The sequence below is a fragment of the Pelophylax lessonae genome (assembly GCF_965119305.1).
Source record: "Pelophylax lessonae genome assembly, chromosome: 12".
Lineage (NCBI taxonomy): Eukaryota > Metazoa > Chordata > Amphibia > Anura > Ranidae > Pelophylax > Pelophylax lessonae.
The window spans coordinates 133,399,845-133,426,827 of NC_138779.1; the positions used below are offsets into that span (position 1 = coordinate 133,399,845).

General features: G+C 47.2%; 1 protein-coding gene across 2 annotated transcripts in view; it reads left to right on the forward strand.

Moving 5' to 3' along the window:
• Positions 1–26,983, forward strand: part of SLC37A4 (solute carrier family 37 member 4) — a 66,452-nt gene that overhangs the window by 12,511 nt on the left and 26,958 nt on the right. For both annotated transcript variants that reach the window (XM_082274465.1, XM_082274466.1), the window contains exons 4-5: positions 731–974; positions 22,358–22,519. In XM_082274465.1, the coding sequence (XP_082130591.1) occupies positions 731–974; positions 22,358–22,519 (406 nt within the window). The remainder of the gene's footprint in view (positions 1–730; positions 975–22,357; positions 22,520–26,983) is intronic.

Consider the following 26,983-nt stretch of genomic DNA (forward strand, 5'->3'; position numbering starts at 1 on the left):
AGGGCTAGAGTTTTTCTTACATACTGTTTGTCATGGGAAATCGTTACGCTGGGACGCAGACAAAATAACAACTGTCCTGTTGACAAGTGAGTGAAAATCTCCTCAGTGGGGTCACAGACAACAATAAAAACCTGATAGAACCTTCTAGCTCTCTCCCACTGTAGATAAAAAAATACATTTTGGATGGAATTGGGCTTTATAAACTTAGTTTATAAACTAATGCCATAGGGGACAGATCTGTAAACGTAACAAAAAAAAAAAAAAAACTGAAGAGCTCGGGAGGGGATCCTGTACTAAACAATCTGACAGTGTAGCGATCTCCCCGATGTGCTATTGTGTTCTGACAGGGGGACGGCTCCGCCGCCACAACACCAGCCATAGGCTGAGAGCAATGAACGGATGCCTACCATAGGCTGAGAGCAATGAACGGATGCCAATCGGCAGGCCTTTTTTATCATACCCCTTCATCAGAAGCCAGATGTTTGGCCGGCTTTTGTCGGATCAGCTGTTGTACGCACGGGCTGAATGTCGGAGGGTTTCTTTGGAACCGACCGATACCACCTGATATTCAGCCCATGTGTACAGGGCTTAGGTTACCCCAATGCCTTTTATTTGTACTGAATTGCATACATTTAGTGCAGCATAACATTCCAAGTAATTAATTTAAATGAGTAGGATGGGTTTGTTTTATGCAGATTATACACTAATTACAATATTCTGTGTTTTTCAGTGGTTTGAGCCTTCCCAGTTTGGCACATGGTGGGCTGTGTTATCATGCAGCATGAATCTTGCAGGCACCCTTGGTCCCATCATTGCAACCCTTGTCGCAGCTAGTTACAGCTGGCGCAGCACTCTTTCAATGTCAGGTCTGATCTGTGTTGCGGCCTCTGTAGTATGTCTCATTCTTATTAAAAATGAGCCATCAGATGTGGGTCTTAAGAATATTGAAGAAGGACCCAAAAAAGGAAAGAAAGGTGAGCCTCAACTATGTATTCTACAGCAGAAAATCTGAATGCTTTAGGACTCATGCACACTGGGCTTACAAAATAGCACTTTTAGAGGCGTTTGGCATATTTTTTCAGCCTGCAAAAGCACCACTTTGTAAGCATATGGCGGGGGGGGGGGGGGCGGTTACTAAAACTGGAGCATGCAAAATCTGATGCAGCTCTGCACAGAAACCAATCGGCCTCCAGGTTTTATTATCAAAGCTTAATTGAACAAGCTTAAGTTAGAAGCTTATTGGCTACTATGCACAGCTGCTCCAGATTCGAAACACTCCAGTTTTAGTAAATCTCCCCCTATGTGTCCATGCACACATGGGTGTTTTTAGGCATATTAGAAGGAGTGTTTACAGGCTGGAAAAAAACACACCAAAAGTGCGTTCAGGAGCAGAGCTGAATAACAGAAAGAAATGCTGAACACACCTTAATTTTATAAGCATCTAGCGTTTGAGTGAATAAATGAATATTCCAGCCAATGGAATCCATTAAGGCTCAAAAGCAGGACAAACCTTTACGCACCTAAATGCGTGAAGAGCACACAGCTTTTACCGCATTTTTAATCAGTTTTTCTCCTGCTAGGAGTTCTGGAGTTCAAAAGGGCTTAAACAGATGCTCTGTATGCATGAGGCCTTGAAGTTTAAAGTCCATTTTGGATTTTTTTTAGATGTTGCAGAGCACAAAGATAGGATAGCAAAGGGTAGATCCTTTTTTATGTCTGTTAACCAGTTGGAAAGACTTTTGTGTCAGTAACAACATTGTCCGAAGGAGGGGAGGGAATATCACACACAGATATACAGGTGCATCTCAACAAATTAGAATATCATCAAAAAGTTAATTTATTTCAGTAATTAAATTCAAAAAGTGTAACTCATATGATATAAATTCATTACACACAGAGTGATTTATTTCAAGCATTTCTTTCTTTTAATTTTGATGATTATGCCTTACAGCTAGTGAAAACCCAAAATTCAGTATCTCATAAAATTAGAATATTGTGAAAACATTCAATATTGTAGACTCATGGTGTCTCTCACACTCTAATTAGCTAATTACCTCAAAATACCTGTAAAGGTTTCCTGAGCCTTTAAATGGTCTCTCAGTCTGGTTCAGTAGGTTACACAATTATAGGGAAGACTGTTTACAGTCCAAATCCAAATTGCATGCGGTCCAGCGTGAAGTTTCCTCAGTCAGTGATGATTTGGGGAGCCATGTCATCTGCTGGTGTTGGTCCACTGCGTTTTATCAAGTCCAAAGTCAGCGCAGGTGTTGGTCCACTGTGTTTTATGAAGTCCAAAGTCAGCGCAAAGTCAGCGCAGCCCAGGAAAGTCAGCACAGGAAATTCTAGGGCACTTCATGCTTCCCTCTGCTGCCCAGCTTTATGGAGATTGTGTTTTTATTTTCCAGCAGGACTTGGCATCTGTCCACACTGCCAAAAGTACCAGTATCTGATTTAATGATCATGGTATCACTGTGCTTATTTGACCAGCAAACTAGCCTGACCTAAACCCTACAGAGAATCTGTGGGGTATTATAACATATTAGAATATTATACCAGTTACAGGGACAACTCTCCACAACCTAATATATGTCACATTGTAGAAAAGAGGAGGGGACAGGAAGTACCCCTACCAAAAGAAACAGGACTTTATAGGAAATGGTGTTGTCGCTGAAATGAGCACATACACTTATATATCATTAAACATTTTTTTTAATGTATAAACATGATTTATAAGGTCTCCAATTTAGACATAAAAACGTGTACAAAACCATAGCACAAAGGCTTAAACTGTTACACATTTCCTGTTCTTTCATTCAGTACATTAATGTACTTATGAAAGTGCATACTATACTGTACAAGGACATACTTTTCAGTAAGTCAACATTTCTGTAATAAAAATCCTTTTTTTTATTTATTGGTCTTCTGTAGAGCTGCACGATTCTGTATAAAATGAGAACCCCGATTTTTTTGCTTAGAATAAAGATCACGATTCTCGGCGTAACATCATCTTTCTCTTACGTCCTCTGACAGTCGCAGCCCGTTCAGTATTCCTTCACGAGTGGGTAATGTGCCCTCTCTGCAGGAGCAGGCTAGGTAAATAAAATGTTAACAACAAAAGCTTTACACACAACACACCTCTAGGGGGCTGTCCCTCAGGCATTACCCATCAACCTCTAGGTGCTGCTCTTCAGTTTCTTGCTGCCTAGCATCAGAAGTAGGTCTAGGTTTCCCAGCTGGGACCTATGTCTCTGTTTTTTTGTCTTTTTCTTTGAAAAAAAGTATTTTCTTTTTATTTTCTCTCACTCAATATCGCTAGTTAGTCAGGGGGATCGCCTGGAGGACTACAAGCGACAGCAGAACTGAGCCTCACACTGGATAATATAGATCCTTAGGGTGTTCTAGCTTGCCAACGAGCGTAAGCAGGCTATTGGTACACCCAGGCCTCACCACGATGGTGCCCCTATGGACGGGGACGAGCCTGCGGAGAACACCATCTTCGCAGTGATGTCTCCACTCCGGAATGCCCTGTTTAGGGTGGGAGGTGTTCCGTATCGGAGCGGAGCCTGTGGTCCATGGTATGGTGAGTGATGTTACCCCTGTGTCCCTGGGACAGTTGTCATGTGGGGGCGTTATGTGGGCCCACTCCTGAGTAAGGCAGAAAAAACGGTCTCTGTAGTGTCCCCCTCCCTGGCCGTTTTGGCGGCCCCTACCTCTCTGCCCACGCTGGGGGTGCTATGCGCTGAACGCGCTGCTCAAAAGCCTGGATGGGGGGTGTGGGGGCTTGTTACATGTCTGGGGATGTGTCTGGGGTTGTGTCTGGGGATGTCCCAGCGGTGGCAAGTTTCCTGGGTTTGTGCTGACTTGGTGCCGATCGATCGGCCGCCATTTTGGGTGAGGGCAGGCTTCTGGCTTCCTTGTGTGGGCAGCAGCCATTTTCTGACCCTTTGGCGCCGGTTCGGGCACCATCTTTACTATGGGCGGCCGCCTAGTAAGGGCGGCAGCTATTTTGCGAGTGCTTCCTCCCATTGTTTTTTATAGGCATCCATTATACTGTAGCTCAGGGCATAGCTTCGGCCTCTAGTGCATGAGGTCACTTCCTTTTTACTTATTCCTTCACTGCAGCAGCGCGTGTGAGGTCTGGCAAGTACACTGTGACATTGTGGGGCTGATTTTTTTTTCACAGTTTTTCGGGTATTTTCCCTGCAAACTGTACTTTCTCGGTTGCTATATCAGTTTTAAAGGGGTCTCCACCGGCGGTGCAGATTTGCGGTGTTGGCCGTGTGAACCGCTGATTTAAATGGCTAGTGTCCAAAAAAATTTTTATTTGCAAAATGGAGTCCCAGGATAGCAAATTCTCCGCAGACCTGGTTATTGCTTCAGGAATTCCTGAATCCTCTTCCATGGCCTCCTTATCTGCTGCACTTGCAACCTTGGCGTCCAAGGTGGATCTGCTGATGTCTGGACACACTACTCAAAAATGGCCGATGCCCTCTCAGTTTTCTGACTCAGAGCCTGATTTGGTTGCTACGAACAATGTCCCCCCTGAAGGGGCCCAGTCCTCCTATTCGGTAGGGAGGAGGAGGAGTCATCCTCCACTGCGGCGCGGGAACGCGCTATAGTGGACGCACTTATTAGCTCCGTCAGGGAGACTTTAAACATTGAGGCTGAGCCCACCTGGTCAGGTAAGCGGGTTTCTTTCGGGTCCTGCAAAGCCCAGAAGTCACGTCAGGTTGAACGAGCAATGGCGTTGCATCAAGCATATGCTGGCGGTGCTTAAGCGTTTTCGATACCGTTATCCCTTTTCGGATCCTGTCGACAATCATTGGACGGTGTCACCAAAGGTGGACCACACTGTTTCCAGGTTCGATAAATCCACGTTGATGCCCGTGGAGGACTCCCCGGTGTTCAAAGACCCGGCGGACAGGCCCGTGGAGACGCTTTCCCGCCACATATATTTGGTGGCGGGCTCCCTGCTAAAACTTGTGTTTCGCTTCTGTGATGGTTTCTCCAGCGGTCACGGAATGGTTCAAGGTGCTTAGGCGCACCTTAGTGGCGGAGTCGGTCACTCCGACTGTCCTTGACCTAATGGATCAAATGGCCCAGGCCATGCTGTACCTATGTGATGTGGCCTTGGACGAGGCTCCTTTGGTCGCAAGGTTATCTGCGGTTGGGGTCGCAATCCGCCACATTATTTGGCTAAAAATTTGTTCGGCTGACCACGCTTCCAAGAAGACTGTGTCTGATGTCCCTTATATGGGTAATCGACTTTTTGGGGATACCTTAGATGAGTTGATCAAAGGTCTTACGGGTGGTAAGAGTACCCTTTTGCTCCAAATCTCTAAGGGAAAATCACCCCGCGCTAGGCGGGGTCCGTCCTTCCTTTAGGGTTCTTCGTGGGTCCTTTCGTGCCTCAGGGGCACAGGAAAAAGGTAAATCCTTCAAGACCTCAGGCGGTCACAAGCAGCCATGGTTCGGCAAGCCCAAGGCCGGTCAGGTCGGTTCGGCAGCCCAGTCCTCCTCCGCCTGAAGGGACGCCCTTACCCATTTTAGGGGTGGGGGGACGTCTGGGTTACTTTCAGGAACCCTGTTTGTCCCAAATTCGGCACAGGTGGGTTCACAAACGTTTGTTCGTTCAGGGTACAAGATCGAGTTTCGATCTCATAGTTACATAGTTATATAGTTTGTGAGGTTGAAAAAAGACATCAGTCCATCCAGTTCAACCTATGATGTGTGTGTGTGATTGCTGTTAACCGTACATTGTATACCCTTTTATGTTGTGGTCTTTAAGGTGCCCATCTAATAGTTTTTTGAAACTATCAATGCTCCCTGCTGATACCACTGCTTGTGAAAGAGAATTCCACATCCTTACTGCTCTGACAGTAAAGAACCCCTTACATATTTTAAGGTTAAACAGTTTTTCCTCTAGTTTTAGTGAGTGGCCACGTGTCTTATTGTATTCCCTTTCCTTAATAAGTTTGTTCCTTATGCTAGGGTCCTCTCCAGTACAGTATTTGTACATTGGAGAAGAGACGCTTGAGAGGGGATATGATATCAGAGAGAATAAGTTCAATGCCTGTATTCTTTCCTCATAGCTGAGATCCTCCATTCCCCTAATTATTTTTGTTGCTCTTCTCTGGACTCTCTCCAGTTCCAGCACATCCTTTCTGAGGACCGGTGCCCAGAACTGGACGGAATACTCCAGATTTGGCCGGACCAAAGTCTTGTAGAGTGGGAGAATAATCTTTTTTTCTCTATCGCTCATTGACAGACGTAGTCCTCGGTGATTTAGCACCTTCGGGTTATGCTGCCCTCCACAGGAGTAGGACTAGACAGGAAATAAAAATGCTCTGGCCACACCCTAGGGGCAGTCCCCGAGGGTATATCCTCTCTCTCTCTGCCACAGCAAATCACTTTTTTTCTGTCTAGTTAGGAGTAAGGACCTAGATACCTTGCTGGGATCTTCGGACCTGGCAGGATTTTTTTCTTAAAAAGATTTTTAGACAGCTTTTTTTCTCCAGTGTTCCTGTGAAATCTTCAAGCAAGAAAGCTGAACTGGGCAACGGGCTGGATGTTGAGATCCGGTGGTCACCCCAGTTCAGCCTACGAGCGCGTGCAGGCCATAGCTCCGCGCTGGGTCGGCCGCGACATAGTCCCACTGGAGGGACTGACCTTGCGAGTTAAACGTCTCGCTGAAACGCCAAGGACCATGAGTCACGGCGTCCGTATTGGTCGACAGCCCTCCCGCCCCGGTGGAGAGGGGTACTGTCAGGAGTTGGCGCCCGCCTGGTTTCGGTATGGTGAGTAGTATGTTCCCCCTTTCCCTCTGACGGGTCTTGTGGTGAACGCGGGCCCCTCTCTGTATGGTAAGGATGAGTTCCCCTCTATCCTATAACATGGCACAGATCCCCCTACTTTGAGTGTGATTTTTGTGTGCAAAAAGCCAGGAGGCTTGGTTTGGGAGCTGACAATCTAATTGTAAATATGTTTAAAAAATTGTAATCAGTGGCAGTACTGGAATCTTACTGTGATAATATAAGTATCCTACCAGTCAGAAGCCACGGTCATGTAGACTGCCTTCCAAGTCAGGTCTCCAGCTATAGCAGGCCTTCCGACGGCCATGCGGTCCGCCAGGGTCCGGTACCGCCGACCAGGCTAAATCCCCATGTAGAGAAGGTGTTGTGATGCCCTGCAGTCACGCCGCTATTCGGTACAGCCGCCGCCATTGTTTGCTAGATCGCACGAGGCCGCCATTTTGGCGTAGCCTCGTGTCTCCAGCATGGGGGCGGCCATGTTTGAGTTGACCCAAACACCTCGTGGAGCTAGGGGAGGCGCCGGAAGGCGTACGGAGGGGCGGAGCCGCCTCCTTTCTTCCCGGGCAGCCAGCCAAGAGACTTCCTGTCGGTTCGAGACAGTGCTGAGACAAGTGCAGTGGAAAACTCTGAGCATCAAGTGGTGAGCCTGGGGGTCTATCTCTCTCTCTTTCGCTCAATAGGGGTCCCTAAGCAGCTAACACTGAGGGGCTTTGTGGCGCTGGGGGTCTAACAAAAAAAAAAAAAAGTTTTATTTTTGGATTGAATTTTCCGGGTAGTAACTGGAATTATCATGGACCCTGCCACACAAGCACCCCCACCTGTTTCCCTCGAGGGGACCACGGGACCCGCCGGTGCACAGAGTATAGACGCATTTACATCAGCTTTGGAGTCTTTGGTGGCTCGGGTGGAGACGGCCTGTCAGGGACGGGGGTCAAGAAAGCGACCCCCGCCTACCCCTATATCATCTGACACCTCTGACTCAGATTCAGAGATGGTCACTGCAGCTGCAGGTCCCTCTGCAAGGGCTGTTATCTCAGGTAAAGTTCCCTCAGACAGTGAGGAGGACGTTCATTCTTCCGCCATAATTCGGGAAGAAGCATTGGTGGACGCACTAGTTGTGGCGGTGCGGGAAACCTTAAGACTTGAGGTTTTACCGGCAGAGGCAACTGAAACAGAGATTCCCTTTGGTACTAACAAGCCCATCAAAACGGTGAAGGTTTTTCCTGTATCCAAGTGTTTTGATAACAAAATTAAGGTAGAATGGGAGCATTCTAAGCGTACCTTTACTATTTCCAAGCGTATTGCTAGACGCTATCCGTTTGAGGAATCCCTCATCAAGAAATGGACGGTTCCACCGGTGGTGGACCCACCTATTTCCAGGCTGAATAAAGCCACGGTTATCCCAGTGGAGGACACTTCGTCCTTTAAGGATCCGGTGGATCGAAAGGTGGAAGCGGAGTCCCACACTATCTTCTCCCTGATAGGGTTAGCATTTAGACCAGTAATTGTTATTGGTCTAGTTTCCCAGACACTAACGGAATGGGCGAGATTGGTACGCCAAGACCTGAGGGGGAAAGATATCCCCCAGGGAACATCTGAATTAATGGAACAGATTATACAAGGACTACAGTTTGTCTGTGACGCAGCCTTGGATACTACTCCCCTATTAGGGCAAGCATCTATGTCAGCGGTAATCCTCAGACGTGTGCTGTGGTTAAAATGCTGGTCAGCAGACCTAGGTTCCAAAAAGACCTTGACGAATCTCCCCTTTCAGGGGAATCGCCTATTTGGGGCCACCCTAGATGAGATCATTAAGGATGCCACTGGGGGCAAGAGCACTTTCTTGCCACAGGCTGCTAAAGCTAAAGGACCTCGTAACAAGCGGGGACCTTTCTTTACCGCCCATAAAGGGTTTGTGCGCCCGACTGCTGCAAGCGGGAAGGGCAAGGCTCCTCCAGGAGGGTTCAAGAAGGGCTGGTCGGACAAACAAAAGACCGACTCAGCCAAACCTGAAGCAAAGGATTACACAGCCTGAAGGTGCGCCCCCACCCGGCTTGAGGGTGGGGGGACGGTTTCACCGGTATTCAGGGCATTAGATCGAGCATCGACCACTGCTACCGGTGCGATTCTTCCCTTCCAACATTTAAGTACTACAGGGAGCGGTAGTTACCGTTCCCTGAACAGATCTTTTTCTTTACCTTTTCCAAAGATTAGTCTCAGTTCCCCACAAGAATCGGATCCGGTTGAACAGACAGACCAAGAAGCCTCTAGCCGGGTGACTTCGGTCCCTGAGATTCAACCAGGAGAGATCACCGTTCCTGATAGGAATCAGGTGTCTGATAAATGTGTGGGAACGGAGAACGATCAGACATTGTCGGATGGTCGGGACCAGATAGCTCTAGGGCCGCCTGGTTCAGATCCAGTCAGCGCCAGTGGTCCTAGAAATTCTAGGCTAGCCTCGTCAAGCCGATCTACCCGACTTGGACATGCGAGTCGTGGACGTTCCTTGGGAACTTCGTCTCAGGGAGTGTCTGCGGTCTCAGGGAGTGTCTGCGGTAAAGGACCTCGTAACAAGCGGGGACCTTTCTTTACCGCCCATAAAGGGTTTGTGCGCCCGACTGCTGCAAGCGGGAAGGGCAAGGCTCCTCCAGGAGGGTTCAAGAAGGGCTGGTCGGACAAACAAAAGACCGACTCAGCCAAACCTGAAGCAAAGGATTACACAGCCTGAAGGTGCGCCCCCACCCGGCTTGAGGGTGGGGGGACGGTTTCACCGGTATTCAGGGCATTAGATCGAGCATCGACCACTGCTACCGGTGCGATTCTTCCCTTCCAACATTTAAGTACTACAGGGAGCGGTAGTTACCGTTCCCTGAACAGATCTTTTTCTTTACCTTTTCCAAAGATTAGTCTCAGTTCCCCACAAGAATCGGATCCGGTTGAACAGACAGACCAAGAAGCCTCTAGCCGGGTGACTTCGGTCCCTGAGATTCAACCAGGAGAGATCACCGTTCCTGATAGGAATCAGGTGTCTGATAAATGTGTGGGAACGGAGAACGATCAGACATTGTCGGATGGTCGGGACCAGATAGCTCTAGGGCCGCCTGGTTCAGATCCAGTCAGCGCCAGTGGTCCTAGAAATTCTAGGCTAGCCTCGTCAAGCCGATCTACCCGACTTGGACATGCGAGTCGCGGACGTTCCTTGGGAACTTCGTCTCAGGGAGTGTCTGCGGTCTCAAGGACCAATCTTCCATCGTGCTTTACAGTCGCTGGTTTTAATGGCCTGGCCATTGAGACCCAGGTACTGAAGGACAGAGGGCCTTTCTGCAAAAAGGGGTTGAGCAGAAACTAGCCTTGAGCACCATCAAGGGTCAAGTTTCAGCATTAGCAATCTTCTTTCAGAAGCCTTTAGCTACTAAGTCCTTGGTGCGGAATTTCATCCAGGGGGTGCGGCACCTGGCTCCACCAGTCCGCGCGCCCTTACCGCCCTGGGATCTTAATTTGGTTTTGTTGGTTCTACAGAAACCTCCCTTTGAAAACATCAGGGAGATTCCCTTGCTTACTTTATCCCAGAAGGTAGCCTTCTTGGTGGCTATCACTTCTGCACGCAGGGTGTCAGAACTGGCTGCTTTATCATGCCAGTCCCCATACTTAGTGATTCATAGGGATAAGGTAGTACTTCATCCTAAGCCATCCTTTCTTCCTAAGGTGGTTTCAGATTTTCATCTGAATGAAGATATTGTACTACCTTCCTTGTGTCCTCAGCCCAATCATCATCGGGAACATGCGTTGCATTCCTTGGATTTGGTTCGGGCAATCGGGGTATACCTGAAGGCTACGGAATCGTTCCGTAAGACGGATTCACTTTTTGTGATCACGGATGGCCCCAGAAAGGGGTTGCCTGCATCTGCCGCGACTATCGCCAAATGGATTAGACAGACGGTGGTACAGGCTTATTCTATTAAGGGTCGGAGTCCTCCGTTCCCTGTTAGGGCGCACTCCACTCGAGTGCTCAGTACTTCCTGGGCCTTCCGCCATCAGGCGTCAGTGGTCCAGGTATGTAAGGCGGCCACCTGGTCGTCGGTACATACCTTTACAAAATTTTATAAAATTGATGTGATGGCATCGGCGGATGCCTCATTTGGCCGCAAGGTTTTGCAGGCCGCAATTTGAGGAGACCGGAGGTCTACCTCGAGGATTTTTTCTGTTGAAAAATTTTTTGTTGAGTCTCATCATTGAGGATGAGCATTGTAAAACTTCTAGTTGGCACCGGTTGGGCCTTCTAGATTGGATTTAATTTCCATTTTTTCCCACCCCTCATTTGTGGTACTGCTTTGGGACGTCCCGAAGGTGCTAAATCACAGAGGACTACGTCTGTCAATGAGCGATAGAGAAAAATGGATTTTTGTAAAATCTTACCGTAAAATCCTTTTCTCTTAGCTCATTGACAGACGTAGTACCCGCCCCTCTGTTTTGGAGTTGGGTTGGGTTAAATTCTCTAAACACTGCTTTGTGACATAACTGATTTGCTGTGGCAGAGAGAGAGAGGATATACCCTCGGGGACTGCCCCTAGGGTGTGGCCAGAGCATTTTTATTTCCTGTCTAGTCCTACTCCTGTGGAGGGCAGCGTAACCCGAAGGTGCTAAATCACAGAGGACTACGTCTGTCAATGAGCTAAGAGAAAAGGATTTTACGGTTTACAAAAATCCATTTATTTCTGGAGTGAATCCCCTTTTTTATACATTCCAGTATTTTGTTGGCTTTGCTTGCAGCGGCTTGGCATTGCATGCCACTGCCAAGCCTGTTGTCCACTAGTACCCCCAGGTCTTTTTCCATCTTGGATTCACACAGAGGTCCCCCCCCCCCCCCCCCAGTGAGTAGCTTGCTTTCGTGTTTCTGACGGCCAAGTGCATTACTTTACATTTTTCAACATTAAACCTCATCTGCCATTTAGTTGCCAACCCCATTATTTTGTTCAGGTCCGCTTGTAATGTTTCCACATCCTGCATAGAAGATATTGGCATGCTTAGTTTAGTATCATCTGCAAATACCGAGATTGTGCTGGATATCCCCTCCTCTAGATCATTTATGAAAAATTAATCAGGATTGGTCCCAGAACAGAACCTTGGGGGACCCCACTTTCCACACCCGCCCAATCTGAGTACTCCCCATTTATCACCACCCTCTGGACTCTCCCCTGGAGCCAGTTCTCTATCCAGGTACTCACCCTATGGTCCATACCTACGTACCTTAGTTTGTACAGTAAGCGTTTGTGGGGGACGGTGTCAAATGCCTTTGCAAAGTCCAGATACACCACATCTACAGGCCTTCCTTTGTCTAGTTGACAACTCACTTCATCGTAGAAGGTTAATAGATTGGTCTGGCAAGAACGATTTTTCATGAATCCATGCTGGTTGCTACTAATAATACCGTTTTCATTACTAAAGTCTTGTATATAGTCCCATAACATCCCCTCCAAAATCTTGCAGACTACAGATGTTAGGCTGACCAGTCTATAGTTACCCAGGATATATCTCAGCCCTTTTTTAAATATTGGTACCACGTTGGCTTTTTTCCAATCAGCTGGCACCATACCGTCTATATAATAATGGTCCCCTCGGGTGCAAGCCAAACGGTCCTGGTGATTTATTTATGTTAAGTTTCTCTAATTTAGTTCTAAGTCTATCTCCTGTTAACCATGGCGGTACTTCCTGAGGTGTATTATTTAATTTATCATTACAAGCTGGGTTAGTGTAGCCCCCAAATTCTTTTGTAAAGACTGAAGAGAAGAAATTATTTACCACTTTCACCTTCTCTCTGTCCTCAGTGGCCAGCTTCCCTTCGTCATCTTTTATGGGGCCAATGTGTTCTGGCCTCGCTTTCTTACTATTTATATACTTAAAGAATTTCTTGGGTTTTTTTTTTACTCTCTTCCGCTATATTTCTCTCGTTTTCAATTTTAGCCGCCTTGATTTCGCCTTTACATCTCTTATTGCACTCTTTGTAATGCTTGAATGCTGCCAATGACCCCTCAGCCTTGTATTTTTTGAAGGCCTCTTCTTTAGTATTAATATGCATTTTTATGTTGGAGTTTACTTTTGCTCTTTTAAATGTATTCCCCTTTGGAATGCACTGGCCAATCCCTTTGTTTAGTATGCTCTTAAAGCACTCCCATTTTTCCTCCGTGTTCTTAGTTCCCAGGGTTCTATCCCATTTGATATTTTCTAGCAAAGAGGGCAGTTTTGGGAAATTGGCTGTTTTGAAATTCAGTGTCCTTATATTACCCTTGTGTTTCCTATTACTATGATTAATACTGAAACGAATTGACCTATGTTTCCTAAGTTGCCCCGTATTTCTATATCCGTGAGCAGGTCTGTATTGTTGGTAATCAGTAGGTCTAGTACCGCATTGTTTCTTGTCGGTGAGTTCACCATCTGACCCATGAAATTGTCCTGCAAAACATTTAGGAACTGCTGAGCCTTGGATGCATGTGCGGTTCCTTCTGCCCAGTCTATATCTGGATAATTAAAGTCCCCCATTATAATGGTATTTCCCATCCTTGCTGCCAATCCAATCTGTGAAAGGAGGTCTGCCTCCCCCTCCTCCCTCTGGTTGGGGGGTCTACAGCATACGACCAATATTACTTTTCCCATAGTGCCTTCCCTTTGAAGTTCTACCCATAGGGATCCTACCTTGTCCATAGCTCCATTATTAATACCATCCCTCGTGTTTACCTGTACATTGTTCTAATATACAGACATACCCCTCCCCCTTTTTTTACCTTCTCTATCTCTGCAATAAAGGGAATACCCCTGAATGGTCGCCAACCAATCATGAGAGCTGTCAAACCAGGTCTCTGTAATCCCCACAAAATCTAAGTCCTCCTTATACATCAGCAGCTCCAGCTCTCCCATCTTGTTGGCCAGGCTTCTAGCATTGGTATACAAATTCTCGTTTGATGTTGTTTTTATGCTGCTCTTCCAATTTTTTTTTTTTCCCCACACCTACCTTGGATTTAGGAAATCTGAACACCCTACCACTAATGTCCACATTTGTGCCCGCTGAACCTTGCTCCCCACTGGTTAATTCTACATCTGTACCATCTCCCCCATCACCTAGTTTAAAAGCCCCTCTAACTTGTTGGCCATCTTCTCACCCAGTACAGTTGCACCCTCCCCATTTAGGTGCAATCCGTCCCTACTAAAGAGCCGGTAGCCGACTGAGAAGTCGGCCCAGTTCTCCAGGAACCCGAAACCCTCCTTACTACACCAGCTCCTCAGCCACTTGTTAACTTCCCTAATCTCCTGCTGCCTCTCTGGTGTGGCTCGAGGTACAGGTAGTATTTCTGAAAATACTACCTTGGAGGTCCTACTCTTCAACTTAGCGCCTAAGTCCCTGAAATCGTATTTGGGACTCTCCATCTCCCTCTGCCTATGTCATTGGTATCCACGTGTACCATGACAGCTGGGTCTTCCCCAGCCCCACCCAGTAATCTGTCCACCCGATCTGTGATGTGCCGAACCCGAGCACCCGGTAAACAGCAGACAGTTCGGCACATACGGTCTTTGTGACAGATTGCCCTGTCTGTCCTTCTAATAATTGAGTCCCCTACCACCAGAACCTGTCTTTTCTTTCCCTTTCTCCCAGTATCACTGGAGGAGTTCTTCCCCTGGCAGCTAGGGGCGTCGCTCTGCTCCAGCAATGCTGGTCCCTGACTGGTTTCCCCAACACCATGCAGCGGGGCGTATTTATTGGGGTGCTCCAGCCCAGAACCGGCCTCCTTGCCTTGTTCCCTTCTACCCCTCCTAACTGTCACCCATCTTCTCTGCTCTGATGCCTGTATCTCTGCCCTCCTCTTTGCAGGCCCCTACCTGCACCTGACGGGTACGTACCCAGCTCTCCTTCAGTATGGACATTCTTTTCAGTGTTGCCAGTTGCTTCCCTAGATTCAGGACCTGAGCTTCCAGGGAAGCAACGTGCTTACATTTTGTGCAGTTGTGGGATGGGTGAGGTGAGATGGCGCTGCCTAGTTATATACAAGTGGTGTGAAAAGAAGTTAATCCAATAGTCACAGCCTAAAGTGCTAATGTGCTAGTTTGAATAATGGTGTGCAGTACACAGTATAGGGCATGAGTGTGTAAAAGAATATAAAGCAAATTTAGAGAGCACTCTCCCCAAAATTGTGCTCAAAGTGATATGTGCAATAAATATTTAAGTAAATTAATAAACGAAAACTGTATACCAGTGAAAGGGTAGTGATGGTGTTTCACAAATTTAAAAATCCTTATGTAATAATGTAATAATAAACAAATAAATGTGCAAAAATATTGTGTGTCAATGCAAAGAGATTAAAATGATAATGGTGATCACACAATTTACAGCAGTATAGTAATCCAATAAAAAAGTAAGTAGTCCATATAGTGCTAGCACACCAAGAAAAAAATGTGATGATCCACCAAAGGGTGACAAACAGACTTTAAACGTGCTATAAAGTGAAGCAAAAATATCTCAATCAGTTGGTGGTCTTCCAGGTGGTCTACGTGCTGGGTGGTAGGTGCGAAAAACCAGTGCACCCCTCCAATTTCTCCCGCACTCACCAGAAATCTGTACCCCTACAGGGGTAATGGGTATAATATCCTCTTATCCACCAACTTTGATGTGTGGGACTCTTGGGGGGGGGGGGAAGGTATCTCATTCACCTGGATAGTGGAGCCTCTCTTCCTCAAACGGTGATGGTATGCAAGAAGAAGTGCTAATATAGTGATGTACCGCTTTTAAAATACTTTATTTCAACAAGTTTAAAATCAGGTACTCACATAGATTATGCAGTAAACGGGTATTCGAAGCAGTAGGGGCCGCGAGGTGAGATGTTTTAAGATTGAGATATTTTTGCTTCACTTTATAGCACGTTTAAAGACTGTTTGTCACCCTTTGGTGGATCATCACATTTTTTTCTTGGTGTGCTAGCACTATATGGACTACTTACTTTTTTATTGGATTACTATACTGCTGTAAATTGTGTGATCACCATTATCATTTTAATCTCTTTGCATTGGCACACAATATTTTTGCACATTTATTTGTTTATTATATTTTATGTTTTATGAGCACATTTTCAATTAGATTACATAAGGATTTTTAAATTTGTGAAACCCCATCACTACCCTTTCACTGGTATACAGTTTTCGTTTATTAATTTACTTAAATATTTATTGCACATATCACTTTGAGCACAATTTTGGGGAGAGTGCTCTCTAAATTTGCTTTATATTCTTTTATACACTCATGCCCTATACTGTGGACTGCACACCATTATTCAAACTAGCACATTAGCACTTTAGGCTGTGACTATTGGATTAACTTCTTTTTACACCACTTGTATATAACTAGGCAGCGCCATCTCACCTCACCCATCCCACATTTATTGATATAGTCCTTGGACTATATTTTGAGGTTGGCCGCAGCCCGTTTCTTTGTCCATAAGCGCGGAATTTCTTCCACCCTCCATTTTGTGCAGTTGTATTCGCCCTCGATCGCCTGATAGAGGAACGTATACATGCCACAAGATGTACACCGAATCGCATCTCCACACCCGCCGGGCATTGTACCCACTAATCTAATCTGATGGGGATTCAGTACATGAAGTCTGTCCTGTGTGGCTGTTTTCTAGCTTCCTAACTCTACTTTCTCACCCTCTGGTTCACCGCTACACTCACAGGCACTCGCAGACACACACAGGCACTCGCAGACTCACACAGGCACTTGCTTGTACTCGCAGGCACTCGCTGAGGTATTACTCCCATTCGCTACTGCACTCCCCTCAGTCGCTAAGGTATCTCTCCCGGTCGCTAAGGTATCTCTCCCGGTCGCTAAGGTATCTCTCCCGGTCGCTAAGGTATCTCTCCCGGTCACTAAGGTATCCCTCCCGGTCACTAAAGTATTTTTTTCCGGTCGCTAAGTATTTTTTCCCCCCGGTTGCTAAGGTGTTTTTCCCCGGTTGCTAAGGTGTTTTTCCCCGGTGGCTAAGGTGTTTTTCCCCGGTGGCTAAGGTGTTTTTCCCCGGTTGCTAAGGTGTTTTTTCCCTGGTTGCTAATGTAATTTTTTCCTGGTTGCTTAGGTATTTTTTTCCCCGGTTGCTAAGGTATTTTCCCCCGGTTGCTAAGGTATTTTTCTGGTTGCTAAGGTATTTTTTCCCAGTTGCTAAGGTATTTTTCCCGCCCCGCAGACCGGTTCTTTTCATCAAATCTCCACCTGACTCCCGATCCTTTTGAAAGATCTCTAGGGGGTGGTGCAAGATCTTCTTGCCCAAGGAGTTGTGCCAGTCCCTCAGTGGGACAGGTTTCACGGGTTCTATCCCAACCTGTTCACGGTGCCCAGAAAAGAGGGCGAAGTGCGTCCGAATCTGGACCTCAAGTTTCTGAACCGCTTTATGCGGGTGCAGAAGTTGCGGATGGAATCTATCCGGTCGGTGGTGGCATCATTGAGTCCGGGGGATTTTCTGGCCTCCATCGACCTAAAGGATGCCTATCTGCTCATCCCTATCTACGACGGTCATCAGCGGTATCTCAGCTTCGCAGTGGCAGAGGAGCACTTTCAATTTGTGGCATTACCCTTTGGTCTCGCTTCGGCTCCCAGGGTATTCACCATTTTGGCTCCAGTGCTGGCGCATGAAGGGGATTGCGGTCCTCAGTTATCTGGACAAACTCCTGTTGAAGGCAAGTTCGTGTGCCACTCTGTCGGGTAATCTAATGGTCATGGTTCAGACGCACCAGGAGTTCGGTTGGACCATCAACTTCCAGAAGTCGGCACTGACCCTGTTAGTTCATCTCAGTTACCTGGGGATGGTCATACTCAAGCGAAGGTTTTTTCTCTCGGAGGAAAAACTTCAAACCCTGCAGAGCGAGATCAGGTCCCTCAGGGACAACGATTTCTCCTCTCTACAGGCCTGCATGCAGTCCTTGGGTCTGATAGTTTCGGCCTTCGAAGCCATTCCGTTTGCTCAGTTTCACACGAGAACTCTGCAAGCAGAGATTCTTGCCAGGTGGGACAGAAAAACTTTCTTTGGATAGGATGATATCTTTGAGCCACCTCACGAGGACAGACCTTACGTGGTGGCTCCTGTCATCCACTCTGACTCACGGCAAATCCTTTCAGCCTCTACTGTGGATGGTGATCCCCACGGATGCCAGCCTGTCGGGCTGGGATGGAGTTCTAGGCACACTTTGTGCCCAGGGGACGTGGTCGGCGGAGGAATCCTCCTTACCGATGTCTTGGAGCTCCGAGCAATCAAGCTCTGCTTTTTTCCATTGGACTACTCGGCTACAGGGTCGTCCGGTTCATGTTCAGACGGACAACACCACGGCGGTGGCTTACGTCAATCACCAAGGGCGGCCAAGGAAGGGGCCGAGATCCTGTCTTGGGCCGAGACGCTTGTTCCAGCAATTTCGACTGTTCACATTCCAGGAGTGAAAAGCTGGCAGGCAGACTGAGTCGCCAGTCCTTGGACCAGGGGGAATGGTCCCTGCACCCGGAGTCCTGTGTGTCCCCGGTGGGGGACTGCGGTCGTGGATCTGTTTGCGTCTTGGCTCCACAAAAAGGTGGGAAGGTTCATGGCCAGTACCTACGATCCTCTGGCGGACGCCATGGACGCGTTGGTGGTGCCCTGGCACCAGTATCGGCTGATTTATAAAGTCAATGATTACATGGCGCTCTCTGATGGTGGGTGGCATACCATGAGGTAAAGAGGTAAAAATATAGAAAGTAAAAAATGGGTAGAAAAATATAAAAAAGGATGAGGTGGAAGGGGGGAGGGGGCCCACGAAAGCGGCTGCCAGCTGGAGCAAGGAGAGGCTCTGAGGAGAATAAACAAAAAGAAAGCAGCGCCAGCTTAGTGAAGCATAAGGTTTATTAATAAAAAAAACACATAGTGACTTACTCTTAGGTAAGTAAAGGCCGGTTCGGTAGGTGAATGGGATCGTCCATCTTCTTGTCCTGGATACCGTTGCAGAAAGGAGGGGTGCAGGGTGCCGGTGGTGCGTGGAGGCTGTTGTCTGGCAGCCTGTCTGATGGTGCTGTGGTGGTGGAGGACTTTCAATGGGGCTCCACTTCCTACTTCCTGTCAGCCCGACATCACTTCCTCTAAGGTGGAGGGAAAGATGGGCGTTGCTAGCTTTCGGAGACCGCCTAATGAAGGAGCACGGATGCTCCGAAAGCGTAGGAAGGGGAGCCCCATTGAGAGTCCTCCACCACCACCGCACCATCAGACAGGCTGCCAGACAACAGCCTCTACGCACCACCGACACCCTGCACCCCTCCTTTCTGCAACGGTATCCAGGACAAGAAGATGGATGATTCCATTCACCTACCGAACCGGCCTTTACTTACCTAAGAGTAAATCACTATGTGTTTTTTTTATTAATAAACCTTATGCTTCACTAAGCTGGCGCTGCTTTCTTTTTGTTTATCGGCTGATTTATTCCTACCCTCTGATTCAACCCCGGTCCAGGTTCCTCCGCCGACAGCGTCAGAACAGGTGCAGGTACTTCTGGTGGCCCCAGACTGGCCTCGTCAGTCTTGGTACACAGACCTCGTACAGATGGTCATTGAGCCGCCTTGGTGGCTTCCGCTGAGAGACGATCTACTGTCTCAAGGGCCAATCTTCCATCCTGCTTTGCAGTCTCTGGCTTTAACGCAATGGCTGTTGAAAGTCAAGTTTTGAGAGACTAGGGTCTCTCGGGTGCTGTTATTCCTACCTTTACTGAGGGCTTGGAAGGCTACCTCCAGGGAGATTTACCATCGTCCCTGGACGCCGTATATTGCCTGGTATGAGTCACAAGGGTTTCATCCTCGCTCCTTTTCGGTGGCGAGGGTTTTGGCCTTCCTGCGGGGATCAGCACTTGCCACTGGGCACGATCAAAGGTCTGTTGTTGACCTTAGCCATTTTCTTCCAGTGGCCCTTGGCGACTAATTTCTTGATACGCACCTTTATTCAAGGGGTGCGTCATCTGGCTCCCCAGCGGAAGGCTCCTTTTGCCTCCGTGGGACCTGCATTTGGTTTTGTCTATTTTACAACGGCCTCCCTTTGAGCACATCAGATAAATGGCTCTGCCTGTGTCGTCCCAGAAAGTTGCTTTTCTGGTGGCTATCACCTCTGCTCGCAGAGTGTCTGAATTGACGGCTCTTGCTTGCCGTTCGCCTTATCTGGTTGTTCATAGGGATAACGTGGTCCTGCGACCAAATCCGTCTTTTCTCCCTAAGGTGGTATCTGCTTTCCACCTCCATGGAGATATTGTTTTACCTTCACTTTGTGCAAAGCCCAAGCATCCAAAGGCATGCTTGGGCCTTGCATTCGTTGGATTTGGTCCGGGTGATCAGGGTTTACCTGTCTGCCACTGAGTCCTTTAGGGAGTCTGATTCCCTGTTTGTCCTTCCCGAGGGACCTCGGAAGGGTTCGGCTGCGTCCCCTGCAACCATTCCCAAATGGATCAGACTATTGTTCAAGCCTATTCAATCAAGGGTCAGGTGCCTCCTTTCCCTGTGAGGGCACGTTCTACTAGAGCTGTCAGTGCCTCTTGGGCGTTTCGCCATCAGGCTTCTGTGGCTCAGGTGTGCAAAGCAGCGACCTGGTCGTCTGTGCACATTTTCACGAAATTCTACTAACTTGATGTGATGGCATCCTTGGATGCTTCCTTTGGCCGCAAGGTTTTGTGCGGGGCGGTTGTTTGAAGAGACGCGTTATGTCTTTTTCTGGGTTATTGTTTGTTTGTTCTGGGTTGGTCTTGAAGGATTTACCTTTTTCCTGTGCCCCTGAGGCGCACAGGAGCCGCCTGTCACGGCACAGGGCTCTGAAGGAACGGCACGGGCGGGTCATCAGCTGCATGCAATGTAAATATCTCCTAAACGGTGCAAGTTTAGGAGATATTTACAGTACCTATAGGTAAGCCTTATTATAGGCTTACCTGTAGGCACAAGTCATTAAGGTGGGTTTACAACCTCTTTAAGAGGTTAAACTGCCCTCACTTAGAAGGAAGTTCATTCCTTCCTGATCTAAAAGAACGCAATGATACATTGTGTTTTATAGTTATCGAGCAGCCTTAACAATGTTGATAAACATTTGCTGAGGCTTTTTTTCTTTTTTGACAGCTGTAACTGAGCAGAGAACAGCTCTGTAAGGGCTCTTTCACACGGGCGTTCTGATCCGATCCACCTGTCAGTTTTTTAGGCGGATCTGATCGGATGCCCCATTCAGCCCTATGGAGCAGCGGATGTCAGCGGTGACATGTCCGCTGCCATCCGCATCCGATCCCGTCTGTGAAATCCGGATGGATGGAAACCCTATTTTCCATCCGTCCTGGGGATCGGATGGGATCGGATGAGAGCGGACAGGCGGTCCGCTCTCATCTGATTCCCCATAGAGAGCAGCGGGGCTCTGACACCTCCCTCTCCGCACACAGGAGAGACAGAGCTGTCATCTGCCGGCTCAGCGGGGATCGGTGGATCGATCCCCGCTAAGCAGAGCACGGTCCACAACGGAATGCGGACCGTGTGAAAGGGGCCTAAGAATCGAGGACATGCAGTTTTAAGATCGTGGGGGGGGGGGGGGGGTGAATCGAGATTGCGATTTTTTTCGATTAATCATGCAGCTCCAGTCTTTTTTTAATTTTCTGAGATACTGAATTTGGGGTTTTCACTAGCTGTAAACCATATTTATCACAATTAAAAGAAAGAAATGCTTGAAATATATCACTCTGTGTGTAAAAGATCTATATATGACTTTAATTTTTTAATTGAATTTATTAAATAAATCAACTTTTTGATGATATTCTAATTTTTGAGAGGCACCTGTATAGACCGCAATGCAAAGCTGATAGAGTTGGGAAAAGTTAAAATCTCTACTATATAAAAAGTTTTTTTCTTCTATCCTGTTAGAAGGGATTTCCCTCATTTTCTGCCCAGGTTAAGGTGTTGCTACAGGGAGAGGAAGTGAGTAGAAACTTTCCCAGTGGGGTGAACCAATAAACTTGACAGAATGTCTAACCCATGTCTTCTGTTATGAAATCAAACTGTACTGCATTCAGAGGTGATGTTTAAAATTCACACCTACAAATACACAGAAAATACAACAAAAAAAAAAACAACTACAATGCTAAGCAAATGCTATCTCTCAGTGTTAGTCATTTTATGTCACAGCCCGTAACCACTTTTCATTTCTCTTATAATCCAAGGCTGAGTTGCAGGCAGAAACATTTGGTGAGGACTAAAATATTGGCTGTTTTCTGCTTGTTAAATAGAAATTGGAAGCTAGTTATGTGCATAGGCATCTGCAAACCATTCTCTCGTGATCGATCTCTGAATTTTTCATCAGATTTTTTCATAGAAACGGACACTTGATTTCTACCAAGATTAGTCTCACAACAGTCATTTCTTATCCATGCACTGATTATCATGTGATTTGCTATGTCATGCAATGGTATCTGTCAATTGTATAGTGTTTTATAAACGGTTCAAAGAACACAGGATGCTATATAACAAGCGTGTTTTTTCCCAGGTTCTGGAGCTTCAGATGAGACTACACTGAAGGAGTTTCTATTGTCTCCATACCTGTGGTTGCTGTGTACTGGGTACTTGGTTGTGTTTGGAGTAAAGACGTGTTGTACAGATTGGGGTCAGCTCTTTCTGATTCAAGACAAAGGACAATCTGCTTTAATAGGTTAGTATGTGTTATCCTAAATAGAGAAATAAAATTTGCACTTAAAGTAGAATTCCAGGCAATAACTCTTACAAAAGGCATCCTCCCCCCTCCTCCTCCCCCCTCCTAACATCAATTCTGACTAAACTGTGCTGACAATGGATAGAAGACTATAGGCTGATACACACTATTTTTAATTTTTTTTGTGCAACAGAAAAAAAATGTCGGCTGCTGGTTCTGCAAGCACGTTCGACATGCACATGGGCAGAATGTCTGCCTTTTTTTTTTTCTTTACTGGACGTTGTATGAAACGCCAATTGCGATGCACATGTTACATATCGCTGCGCACGCCAGAGTGAGAGCAATATTTCTAGTACCAGACCTCTTCCATAACACTAAATGAATAACCTAAAGGGGGCTTTTAAAGTGTATAAATATAGGGTACTGAAGTATGTTGCCATTTCACGGGCGCATGAAAATTTAAGGTTTGACATGTTGGGCATCTATTCACCTCATCTTTTATATTTTACCAAAAAATGGTGGGCTTTAATGCATTTGTGTGCCCTAAAATTAACTTTAGTATATTTTTTACAGAAATTTGGAACTACAACTATTTTATTCTCAAGGGTGTCTGCTTTAAACAAAATATATAATGTTTTGGGGGCTTTATGTAATCTTCAATGATTTAAAAGCATGTGTGCAAAAAATGGCTTTAGCAGCGAAAGAGTCGAGCCTCTCCATGGTAATACCAAATGTGTTCAAATATTTATGCTTCAGTTTTTTTTCTATTAAAGTATAGGCTATTTAGTTCATGTAGTTTTTTGTTTAGTTTTAGATCAACCATCTACATGCAAATTGCTCACCTAGTATAGCAAGTGGTAAAACATCTGCTTGTGCTAGTTTGGATTGCTCCTTTTCTTGGAACCCGGACTCATTTCAGCATACTTCATGATTCAGAAGACGTTACATCAAAATAGTGTACACATGGTGAAAGGACTGTTCCTTTTTCTGGCAATAATAATAATTGCTAAATAATCAGAAATTTCTCCTTTGTTCATTGACGGACACAGCTCCATATCTTCTTTGACCCTTGGGTTATGCTGCTGTCCATAGGGGTAGGACACTAGGCGGAAGCAAGTTTCACTACAACCATAGGGCAGTCCTAGGGGGTATACTCCCACTTCCTGCTATAGGACTTCAGTTTTTTCTGTCTAGTCAGGAGTAAGGACCTAGTTCCCTGCTGGGATCTCTGGGCCTGGCATTTTTTCCTTTTTAAACTGAATTTTTTTCTTTTTCTATTATTTTCTGTTCCTGTGAGAACTACAATCACCTGCCAGACTTGGCAATGCACTGGATATCCTAGATCCTTACGATCTTCCCAGTCTGGGCAGCGAGCGCCACCCAACTTTAGAGTAGCAGCATTCCTCTGGCTTGCGGCACCCCCATTTCGAGATGGCGCGGTAAACTGCCTGGAGTGGTGCCCACTCGCAGACCATCCAAGGTACCCGCAGACCATCCAAGGTGCCTTTCCTGCCTATTTCGACAAGATTGTTGCAAGTCAGTGGGGATCCCTGAAACGCATGGTTGGGATACCTACGGTGGTGGATTCTCAGGTTTCCAGATTAATTAAAGCCACGCTTCTTCCGGTGGAGGATTCCACGTCTTTTAAAAACCCTGTGGACAAGAGAGCTGAGGCTCTGGTCCGATACCTTTTCACCGTGGAAGATTGAATTTTGAGGCCGGTGTTTGCCATCACCTTAGTCTCCCAGGCCTTAACGAAATGGGCAAAGCTTCTGTGCCAGGATTTGGAGGGGGGGTCAACATCCTCCTGAGCTGGCGGATCAGTTGATGCAGGGGTAACAGTATATCTGTGATGCCTCTCTGTATGCGGCCCCTTTAGCCTGCAGAGTGTCTGTGACAGCTGTGACCCTTCGCCGTATGATTTGGCTGAAATACTGGTCTGCGGACCAAGCTTCCAAAAAGGTGTTGACTGATCACCCTTTTGTAGGAGACTGCCTGTTCGGAGCTTCTATGAAAGAGATGATTAAAGGTCTTACGAGAGGGAGAGGTAAGAGTACTCTGCTTCCACAGTTGCCAAGAGCAAAGAGCCTCGTTGTCCTTTCTTCTTGGCTCACAGGACAAAGGATCAAAATCCAATCATAATTTCGCAGAAGGCTCCAAGAGATCCTGGGCCGGTAAGTCAAAAGCGGGTTCCACTGGTCCTGCAGACAAGCCCTCCTCTGCCTGAAGGGGCGCCCTCACCCGTATCTGGGGTGGGGGGACATCTTCGCTTCTTTCCAGACCCATGGACCTCTTTTGTTCAAGACAAATGAGTCCACGAGTTTATTTGGTCTGGTTACAAGATCGAGTTTCGGTCCTTCCTTCCAACTTTCGCCTGTCCCCAGATCTGCTACAGGGCCTTTACGGGGCGATGCATGATCTGCTACCACAGGGAGTAATTGTGCCGGTTCCAGAGTTGGAACGTTTTCAGAGATTTTATTCAAATCTTTTTACTGTTCCCAGGAAGGAAGGTCCGTCCAATCTTGGACCTTAAGGCTCTCAATCGTTTTGGATTGATTCAGAAATTTCGAATGGAGTCCATTCGTACAGTGGTGACATCCCTTCATCAAGGGGATTTTCTGGCCTCTATCGATATCAAGGACGCCTACCTTCATATCCCAATATATGTCGGGCACCTGCATTTTCTTTGCTTTGCCGTGGGAGAGGAGCACTTTTAATTTGTGGCGTCAACTTTTGGACTCGCCTCAGCTCCTCGGGTGTTCACAAAAGTGTTGTCCCCCCCCCCCCCCGGTGTTAGCCTTGCTCAGGCAGAGGGGAATTGTGGTACTGGATCTCCTTCTGTGAGCAGAGTCTCAGTGTGTCTTAAAAGACAATCTGGACATCACTAAGTGAACTCTGCAAGAGTTCGGCTGGAAACTGAATTTTTAGAAATCAGCTCTGACTCCGTCCAACAACCTGGACTACCTGGGATTGACTTTGGAAGAAACACCCTGGCTGAGGCTGAATCCAGAGGCGAAGCATGCTGAAGTCTCAGCATGCGATTCAGCTCCTGTTGTCCAACCGTCGGTAGTCTCTCAGGACTTGCATGCAGGTGCTGAGCTTGATGGTCTCCACTTTCGAGGTGGTTCCGTTTGCTCAGTTCCTTACCAGGCCTCTGCAAAAGGAGATTCCTGCCAAATGGGACAAGAATCCTCAATCTCTGGAAATCTGATCCTGTTGAGCCGGGGTGCGAGGGGATCCTTAATTTGGTGGCTCCATTCCCCAGCGCTTAAACAGGGGAAGTCCTTTCTCCCTCTGTACTGGACAGTGGTTTCCATGGACGCCAGCCTGTCCGGATGGGGAGGTGACTTGGGCACAGATTCAGCTAAGGGGTTTGGACTCGGGAGGAGTCCAGTCTGCCGATCAATATCCTGGAGATTAAAGTGATCAGGCTTTGCCTTTGAAGTAGCTGGCATTCTAAGGTGGGCAGAACACTATGTTCCAGCCCTCTCTGCTGTGCACATTCCAGGGGTGGAAAATTGGCAGGCGGACTACCTCAGTCGACAGGCGTTGGAGCCGGGCGAATGGTCTCTTCACCCAGACATGTTTTCAATAACTGTGTCTCCGTTGGGGGACTCCCGATGTGGACCTGTTGGCCTCTCGTCTCAACCGGAAGATTCAGAGGTTGGAATGATCTCGGGATTATTTGGCCGATGCCGCCGCCGCTCTGGTGGCCCCTTGGGGTCAGTATCGTCTGATTTACGCTTTTCCTCCACTACAGCTTCTCCCAAGACTTCAAGGCAGAAGGGATTCCAGTCATTCTGGTGGCTCCAGACTGGCCTCACCAGTCTTGGTACCCAGGCCTCGTAAAGCTGGTAGCCGATGCTCCTTGGAGACTCCCTCTCAAGGAAAATCTTTTGTCTCATGGACCGATCTTCCATTCTTCTTTATGGTCGCTGCCTTTAACGGCCTGGCTATTGTAAGTCAAGTACTGAAGGATAGGGTTGTCGGATTCGGTGATTCCTACACTGTTGAATGCTAGAAAATCTATTCCAGGAAGATTTATCATATAGTTTGGAGGGCGTACATTTCTGGTGTGAGTCTGGGGGGGGGGGGGGGTTTCTTTTGGTGTCCTGTCTGCTGGAGTTTCTACAACAGGGTGTAGATCAGCTTTTGGCTCTGGGCACCATCAAGGGCCAGATTGCAGCCAACGGCCGGAAAAGATTGCTAATCTCTTTGGTTCACACTTTCGTCCAGGGGCTTCGCCACTTGGCTCCTCCGGTAAGGTCCGTGGTTTACTTTGTGGGACCTCAATCTGGTACTGTCGGTTCTTCAAAAACCGCCTTTTGAAAATAGTCGTGAACTTTCTCTGCTTACTCTGTCACAGAAGGTGGTCTTCTTGGTGGCATTCTACAAGGACACTTGGTGCCTCCTGGGCTTGGCGTCAGTTGTCCAGGTGTGCAAGGAGGCGACATGGTCATTGTG